This window comes from Vicia villosa, unplaced genomic scaffold (assembly GCF_029867415.1).
Source record: "Vicia villosa cultivar HV-30 ecotype Madison, WI unplaced genomic scaffold, Vvil1.0 ctg.001839F_1_1, whole genome shotgun sequence".
Lineage (NCBI taxonomy): Eukaryota > Viridiplantae > Streptophyta > Magnoliopsida > Fabales > Fabaceae > Vicia > Vicia villosa.
In genome coordinates, this window is record NW_026705742.1 from 1 (window position 1) to 9,512 (window position 9,512).

The 9,512-nt window shown below is 38.8% G+C and overlaps 1 protein-coding gene across 1 annotated transcript; it reads right to left on the reverse strand.

The window, feature by feature from the left end:
- Nucleotides 1-5,687: 5,687 nt before the first annotated feature.
- Nucleotides 5,688-9,162, reverse strand: LOC131636820 (uncharacterized). Its single transcript, XM_058907412.1, has 3 exons — nucleotides 9,087-9,162; nucleotides 5,918-6,269; nucleotides 5,688-5,823 (listed from the first exon to the last, which is right to left on the reverse strand). Exons 2-3 carry the CDS (start codon nucleotides 6,262-6,264, stop codon nucleotides 5,739-5,741), a joined length of 432 nt encoding a protein of 143 aa, XP_058763395.1. The 5' UTR covers nucleotides 6,265-6,269; nucleotides 9,087-9,162; the 3' UTR covers nucleotides 5,688-5,738.
- Nucleotides 9,163-9,512: the final 350 nt, after the last annotated feature.

Genomic DNA, 9,512 nt, shown 5'->3' on the forward strand with positions numbered 1-9,512 from the left:
TTTCATTCCTGACTGCACCACTTCGAGCAAGTCTTGTTGATTAGACTTTTGTAGGACTGCTTGACAACTTTCAGCCTCCTTTATCTTGCCCTCGAGTACTTTGATTTCTTGTTTCCAAGAGCCGATTTTCTTCTCATAATCATCAATGGCCTTCTGATTTTCTGAATGTTTGAGCCTGAGGGCCTCACCTTGTTTCGTTGCGTCCATAGCAAAATTCCATGAAGAGTCATGAGAGGCCTTTGTCTCAGATAACTCTTTTTCGACATTTTGCCTTCGAAGGATGTTAGCTTGGAGTTGCTCGAGTAGAGAGCCCAGCAGAACAATTACCTCTGAAACTTCTGTAGAAACTTGAAGCAAATCTACTTTCTTTAGAAGTTGATTTAAGTTGTGGCTCTTAATAGGGTACCGGTTGAGAATATCTACAAGATTGACCCCAAAGAATCTTTCTTTTATTTGTCGAAGAAGACTGGGAATATCTTCCTTGTCACTAGAGTCTGCAGTAACAGCTGTTGAGATATTAAGCTCCGGAGGCGAAGGAGTATTCACATTCATAATGGCCTTTAAGAAACTGAGAGGATCAGTTTGCTTAAGTTGTTCAAGCTCTGAAGGAGTGAGCTTTGCAGGGGCAGGCGTCGAAGTTGTCTCAGGAATGGTTTTTGCGTCAAGAGTTGAAGTTCCATGAGAAACTGGTTTTTCAGGCTGAGAAATCTCTTCCATAGCATCTTTCTCCGACGCAGAATCTTCGTTGTCATGTGATTGCTGGTTCACATTATCGCTGCCTGAGAATGGATGATCCTCTTCCAAATTTTTGCCTTGATGGGTAGGTGGGGATTCGTCAGTAGAGTGGCTTTCTTCGACTGGTTCATTAGGCAATATGGTAGCAATTGGCCTAACGTCTTCAAAGACTGGTGAAAGAACACGAGTTTGATTTTGAGAGCTACCATAAAGTTTGTCAACATCAATGGTGAGGCCAGGGTCTTTAAAACCGGAAGTAGCAGTGCCAGCATCATCCTGCAATAACAAGGTAAAGTGTCAGTACAATTATTTAGTTAAAATCACAAGATAATATGTGGGACAAACCCAAAGTACCTTGGGTGGAATATTGTCTGGACTTGAATTATGGCTTTCCACAACGAAAGCATTACTAGCAGCTTTCAAAGGAGACTCTTCAGAGGACGCTTTATTACCAGGAGAAACAGCTTTGGAAGGACTTGCCTTTCTCCCTTTTCTCGAAGGGGTAACAGCTTTGTATTTTTTCTTCTGTCCTTGTCTAGTTTGAGGAGGGGATTTATCTTCGCCATCCGAACCAGTGGTCGAAGAAGCTTTACGCTTCAAACCCGTTGGGGGTTTCGAACTCTGGCAAGTGGAAAATGAGAAAGATGAGTACTAATTACATATTGTACAAGATTGAGAGTATGAGATAAGTATGTACCGTGGGCTTCTTATCAGTGACGAGGGAGTCACTCCCACTTGGTTTATTGCTTTTAGATGTCCCAGAGTCTTTTGGGGCAGAAGCTTCCTTAATCTTCCTCCTTCGTGCAACAGCTGTAGTTGAGACTGAAATCAGTATATCAATAAAGAAAAGATAAGTCAGTCGAAAAGATTGCCTTAATCCAGACCTTCAGGTATTGGAGTCAGGACACAAACATGTTTAAGATCTATATGAAGATGTCCTTTGAAAGTATCCAAGGTATGCTTAGTCGGAACTACTCGTTCAGCGCGTTTTTTGGTACTCTCTTGAAGAATTTTGAGAGCATTCCCACACACGAACCAGTCTGGGAAAGGAGGACTTAGAGCCACACCAAAATCAGCACTTGGTAGTGGGGGGAATTTTGGAGGATTGAGTTTGAAAGCCACTTCATAACGTAGTTCTGGTCGAACATACGAGGGCAATTTCAACTTATTTAGTTTGGCGGAAAACTTTTCGCGCAAAGTAACTGCATCCTCACGAACAGTCCGACTAAGATCATCAGGCCTATAGATAGTTTCAAAGAATTTTTGAAAAGCTTGGATTTCTTTAATATGGGCGGAAGTACCTTTTTGGAAATTCTCCTGCACATCATTGAAAGCTGCAGTTAGTTCCTGAGCAAGGCTATCAGCATCAAAAATTTGAGAGTTATAATACTCTGACCACCATTGATGAAAATCTGGGGTAGAGTAAAAAGAAGGTTCAAAAGGAATAGGAGAAAGATTGGTGACGTCAACGTATTTGTCGATTTTTTGTTCACATTCCTCTTCAGTCAAATACAAAGTGTGGAAACACATATGGTTCCTTTTCTCATATAAGCACTTGGGTGTTATTTGAGTTAGCCCAAATTGTCTTGAGACCAAGTTCGGTTGATAGCACATGAGGATACATTGACCCTTTGATGGTCGAAGACGGTGGGAAAACAATCTTGGAGTCAGAAAGGCTTCCCAAATTTCCATAGATTCGGTTTGTTGATCCTGAGATGTTGGTGGAAATTTTCGAGTAAACCATCCAGGACCTATTGTTCTGTGTACAAATGGGGCCATAGAAGGATCGAACTGGTCACGCCGAGCAAACATCATCGAATACGCCAGGAAATGTTCATGAAGCTTTCCCATTTCTTCTTTTGGAGTTAGGTAAGCTAACCTGGTCCCCTCTATAGTTCGATTTTTGATTATGCTATCCTCCTCATTGACATCTCCTCGAAAGGGAAGATGAGTTTCGAATGTAGCATTAAGCCACAATTGCAATAGCCAGAAAGGACCAGCGTAAAGTAAACTACCAGATTTTAAATTCTTGGTAAGGTTTGCAGCTTCACTAAGGTTTTCATAAAGAGACCCTAGAAGTAGTTGGCTAAGGTTGAGCTTTTTCCCAGCATGCAATTGATTAGCCATGCAAAGTTACCTTTTCGCAACTTGAATAGACCTTGAACAGAAGGCACATCGTGAAAGCCATAATGCTAGAAAAGCAATATGCTCTTCATCAGATACTGTCGCTTCAGTGGTAATATGATGCTTCTGGATAAATGCCGTATAAGTGACTTGCGAATCGTTAAAACCAATAGTGTCATTATCCATTTCATTGGGGTCGAAGGTTTCACCAGTTGGTCGAAGTCCTGTAATAGCGGCCACGTCGAAAAGCGTGGGGGTAACCATTCCACATGGGAGATGGAAGGTGTTGTGAGAAGCATCCCAAAAATGAACCGCTGCTACTAACATGGGTTGGTTGTATTCTAAACCCGTTCTTGACAGTTGAATCAAATCGTATATTCCCAATGTTTTCCAGAAGGATCCTTTTTGTTTCTCTACCCTTTCTAGCCAGGCATAGTACAAGTCAGGATCTTTGGCTAAAGGGATTGACCTAAACACTTTTACAGAATTGGTCATATAGTTTAACCTAATTTTGTTTAAAGCTAAAGGGATTGCGGTTGAAGTTTCCTCAATATTAGCAGATTTGCCTAAAGGAGAGCGACCGTCTTCATCTATCTTAACTTTACTAACTAATGGTCTAGTCTTGTAGTAAGCAGGAAAAAACTTATTCATAGATTGGATACTTTCACTCGGTAATGGACCCATAAAGGCAAGAGTTTTTTCAGAAAGTTCAAAGGGAATGATTACCTGGGAAGCGTAAATAGCGCGTATTTCTTCAGTGTTAGGGTTTGGAACGAACTCTCGTTCCCCAGAACGTGTTGTTGATTGGAGCTTCAAAGCGGGTTGAAGAACATTTGAAGATGAAGCCATGAAGAAATTTTTTGATTAAAGAACAAGATTCTAAAAAGAGTGAAGACGTTTCAATTTTTGGTGAAGAAGATGAATGAAAGGCGGTATAGAGACACAAGATCAAGTATTTAAAGGTTTAACGGAAACCTTTTTTAAATCTTTTGGGTAAAGCCCGAGAGACACGTGGCGGCTGGTGATTTAATCCAACGGCGGTCGAATGAGTTAGCTTCACTCCTAGTATGTAGGAGTAATGATCAGGAAGTAAGGTTAAAACGTGGGAATGTAAGTTATGAGAAGACATCTTTGAAAATGACAAGACGTTTCGGAAACAGTGTTATCAGTGATTATGACGTTAGTCAGCAGTCTTGGAACTTTCAAGGATCATAAAAACGAAATCTTATAATGACAAGAAACGCCTATTTCTGTTGATTCTCGAAACAGGCATTTATTGGGGGCAATTTGTTAGCTGAAGATTTCGTTTTATGTTGTTTATCCTTCGAAGGAGTTGAGAATCGAAGGAAAGATGGTTACTGATGGCCATCCCTTAAAAAGTAAAAGAATGGCTACTGATGGTCATGCTTCGAAAAATAAAGACTTCTAAGTTCGATGAAGATAAGTAAACGCTGAAAGATTAATGAAAGCATATGTCTTCGGGACTTAGACAAAATTCATAGAATATGTATTCAAGTATTACTACTTAGCGTGTTTTTAGTAGTGTTTGTTTAATACACTGCCACGCGTCGAAGATAGACTCAGGCGGGAAGATTTGAAATTCGAAGACGGTTTCGTAACCGTTCAACAACAGATGGCTTCGCTGGAAGTTCTGATGAGAAACGTGGCAGCAGATTAGTATAGGACCGTTAAGGTCGAAACTAGTATAAATAGGAGTCTTAGTGTTAGGATTCTGTGTGTTCATTTTGTACAAATCACTCACATATTTACTCAAGTATCAAGCGTTAAGAGAAAGAGTTCGCTGAGAAAATGTACGTATGACACCACCATTTTAATACATGTGTATTATCTTTTTTATCTTTCAGAATTACTGCATTTCGTTTACTTCTTGCCATTTACGTTTCTGCATCTTTACTTTAACGTCATTTACTTTCGAATTACTTTCATGCTATTTACTTTCAAAGTCTTTTATATTTCTACAGTTTAAGATTCTTTACGTTTCAATTGTCCTTTTAATTTTTTATGTCATGTCACTTCGTTGAAGTCACATTTGTGTGTAACAAAGCGATTGTCAAGACTATTTGTCCTGTTAATCGAACAACGCTTATTGAAGAAGACAAATAATGAATATGGTTCAAACAAACATTGATAACAATCTTCTTGACTATGTGTCCTAGGATCAATCTAGTCGATCCTGCAAGTAACCAAATCATATTTATTATAGTTTGGAAGACTAGCGGTTGTTTACCGGAAATCACTGTAAACAACCCCTCACCCGACCGGGATACTCAGGAGCATCTAGTGCTCTACTAAGTACGCTCCCCTCACCGGTGGATACCGATTGCGACAAGGTCTCCTGTAATTCATTTACATTTCAATAATTATTAGTGGAGATAAAAATCATTTATATATTAAAAAACATTTGATTTAATTAAAGACACAGCATTATACTTACACATTCAGTATAAACTCTCTGAACATCGGGATCGACAGCTTGATTCTTGCCCACACGAGCTTCCTTCCACAACACATGTACAGGAAGTGAAGTTTCCTCACTTTTAGTCTCCTCTAACTATGCATTGACACAAATGATAAAATCGTCAAATAAAACATGCACATTTAGACAATTAATTAAAACGTATTTCTATTTACTTACAATTTTATCCTCTAAGCGTGCATATCCCAAACACCCTTTTTGTATGGATACGCGGGTTTGGATGCTCTCGCACTATTCGTGACACTCCTTTTTCGAAAATCTTCATCTCTTTGCTTTACAAACTCAGCCCAATCTTTTTCATCAAAGAAGATCTCATACTTTTTTGGCCGTCCCGGTGCCTCTTCAAGAAAGTTTCCATCTTTATCCTTAAGATAGGTGTTTGTCAAAAAAGCTTTCCACCCTCTATATCTTTTGCCGGCCAAACTAAGTATGTAGCGTCTACGATCATCTGGTATCTCAAAAGTCCTCTGCAAAAAAACATACGCATAGTGTGTTAGTATAAGTAATTTAAACAATTTATCGTCAAGATAATAACAACAATTAACCATATATGATATATACCTGAAGCTCGTCCCAAATCGCTTTTTTTTCGCATCCAACTCTTCGCTTTTCAGATTCCATTTAGCTATGGAGACCGGAATATGCATACGAACAAGTGTACCAATATAGCTTGTCAACTTTGCAGAATTAGGACCAATTGCTTGTTTATCAGAATTCCAATCCAAATGGTATACTAATCCTTGGTCTCTATGTCGAATGATTCCCTTCATAATGGTGATGCCTCGTGCAACTTCTTTTGCTTCAGTATCAGGTGGAGCATTTGTATCCGTGGCATCTCTTTCTTGAGCATCTCTTTCTTGTGAGTTTTCTTGTGAGTTTTCAGGTGGAGCATCTCTATCCGGAGCCATTGAACCTGCATCAAACAAACTAAAGCACATTAGTACACTATTAATAAGCTAACAATCTATACAAGTCAAATGGAAGTCAAACCATGCATGTACAAGTAAATCGGAAACGAAATCGATACAAATCAAAATAAGCGTCAAAAAAGAAAGTTGTCGGAATTGAACGAAATTTACATGGCTATGGTAAAACGTCCCCACGGACTCAAAAATAAAGTCAGTTTTCCGAAATTCAGACCCTAAGCCCGACTTTTGATTACGGGCAGAAGCAAAACCGATAAAAAAACAGTCCCGAAATGTAAAGATAAGTGCATGAGCAGCTCCGGAATCGTCAAAATAGTATAGTTACATGTAAAGAAGTCAACAAACGGATACATGGTTCAAAAGTTATGTACAAAATGAGAATATGCACCAAAATTGAATAAGTACTATACTATTGAATAAAACAATCGGTACAAATTGAATAAAGCAAATTAGTCGGAATATGTATACTATTACCTTTATCACTAACGTCTCTTTCTTTTCTTGGTAGGATTGTGTTCTACGCGTCTCTTAACAACGCGGACGGTTGGATTGATCCAAATACCCTCATTATGATCATTTCTAGTACAAGATTCATTCTCATTTTGATCGTTTCTTGTACAAGATTCAATGCCAACACCAATATCACCTTGATGTTCAATGTTTTCATCAACTATTTTGTTAGATAAAAGCACTATAGACCATTTCGTACTTGTCGGATCATTGACATAAAACACTTGTTTAGCTTGAGAGGCTAGAATGAAAGGCTCATCTTTGTACCCTACCCTATTGAGATCCACTTGCAAAAATCCTGACTTATCCATTCGTATGCCACTATTATTTTCAACCCACTTGCAACCAAATACAGGAATCTGAAACTTCGCGTAATCAAACACCAAAATGCGCTCGATAACCCCAAAATATGACAAATTTGCAAATTTCGGATTTAAGTCATTCGCACTTGATATGTGCATTGCTTCAGCTACCAAGGTAACACCACTGTTTTGCATAGTACTTTTATCATCCTGTTCTTTGGTATAAAATGTGAATGTGCAAAAGGCTTGCCAAACTGAGTGCTCATATCTTTCACCTTTTCAAAAATTTGATCACCTGACAAAAAAGGCGGGGCTGTACGATGTTCGGCCTTTCCATTGAATGCTTTTCTCCACCCACGGTAGTGATGATTAGAATTTAAGAATCTACGATGGCCGAGAAAGACATTCTTCTGACAAAGCTCCAATCGTGTCGTATCGGTTTCGTCTTCACAAACAGGACACGCCTTTTGACCTTTATTGTTGTACCCGGATAGATTTCCGTATGCTGGAAAATCATTAATTGTTCCAAACAACATCACCCTCAAGTTGAAACTTTCCTTCCTATACCCATCGTAAACCTCCACACCGTTCTCCCACAAAAACTTTAAATCTTCGATTAAGGGTGCCAAGTATACGTCTATGTCATTCCCTGGTTGTTTAGGCCCAGAAATTAGCATAGATAACATCATGTACTTACGCTTCATACATAGCCACGGAGGTAGGTTATAAATCATAAGAATCACAGGCCATGTGCTATGCGAGATACTTTGAATACCATGCGGGTTCATTCCATCAGTAGACAATGACAACGGAAGGTTTCTTGCTTCTTTTCCAAATTCAGGATAATCAGTATCAACTTTCGACCATTGTGGTGAGTCTGCCGGATGTCGCAACTTTCCATCAATAATTCTTTCATCTGCATGCCAAGTCAAGTGTCTTGAATCGATCTCACTACGATACATGCGTCTAAATCTCGGAATTATAGGAAAATACCATAAGACTTTAGCATGAGACAACTTTTTCTTATATCGAGGGGCACCACATTTAGGACACTCATTCAACGCTGCATACTCGTTTCGAAACAAAACGCAATCGTTTGGACATGCATGTATCTTATCATAGCTCATGCCAATAGAGGACAACATCTTTTTGGCCTTATACGTTCGATTGGGAAGAACATTATCATCTGGTAGCATATCTTTCATAAGGGCTAATAACTCTGTGAAACTTTTATCCGACCATCCATTGTCCGCCTTTAAGTTGTACAACTTTAACACCGCAGACAATCTTGTGAATTTTTTACAACCCTCATACAACGGTTTCTCTGCATCGCTTACCAACCTCTCAAACATTTTGGGACAATCCGCAAGATCTTCTTCAAGCGCTTCTGCAATCTCTTCGACTCGATCGCAATCGTATGTGTCTGTGCAATCGTCGTTTGAAGCATACTTCCTATTACAACTCAACTCAGCATTCCCGTTACTTTTCTCACCATGCATTGTCCAACATGTATAATTTCTATCAATTCCAAACCGTAGTAAATGGGATGCCAACTTATTCCCGTCAACCTTACCTCCATAACAGCAACCCAGGCAAGGACACGGCATTCGAAGCGGGTCTTCGGAGTGCGCAACCGCAAACTCAACGAATTCCCATACCCCTTTCTCGTACTCTTTCGACAATCGGTTTGAATTCATCCATGTCTTATCCATGTCTTAATTAAGCTAAACAAATGCTTCTTGGTTTCTCTATCATGTACTAAGGAATTCTGTCAAGATAATAAATAGCTATCATCATAATAGAATACCTAATCAGAATACCTAATCAGAATACCCGATTTCTTAAAGAAGACATTACCTTATTTCAAGGTAATATAAGTCCACAAACCAAAAAACTGGTTGAGAGACACTAAATTGATATTAAATAGAACCATAAACAATAAACTATAAGCAGAAAATAACAAACTATAAGCAAGAAGAAAGGGATAGGAACCTGAGTTAGACTTTATGTGGGAGACGGGTAGGTTTGAATCGGCGTTGTACAAGTAGAAACCAGAGACTTCAAAGTAACTGTAAAATTAAACACACACACACGATGCAGTTAAATACACCACTACTAACAAATACATCATTGCACACGAAACAATAGTAGATTAGCATAGCAAAGGCAAACACAAATTGAAATGCTTTAACTCTTCATTATTATTCACCTTTGGTTGTTGGAGCAAAATGAAGGGAAAATATTCATTTGGAGACAGACATTCCCAAAACAGCACTTTTAAACTAAACAACAAAACTAGGGGAAATTCTAACATGGCAAATTCAACTAGATTTCTTTGCAAATATCCGTCTTATGATCTTTAGAACTTTTAAACTAAACAACAAAACTAGGGGAAATTCTAACTACTACAACATAGTT

What these genes read in the sequence shown, in the direction of transcription:
- LOC131636820 (XM_058907412.1), bottom strand. Translation starts at nt 6,264, where the DNA reads ATGGCTCCGGATAGAGATGCTCCACCTGAAAACTCACAAGAAAACTCA. An exon ending in CGATTTGGGACGAGCTTCAG is followed by an intron (nt 5,824 to 5,917) that starts GTATATATCATA and finishes GTTTTTTTGCAG; the next exon opens with AGGACTTTTGAGATACCAGA.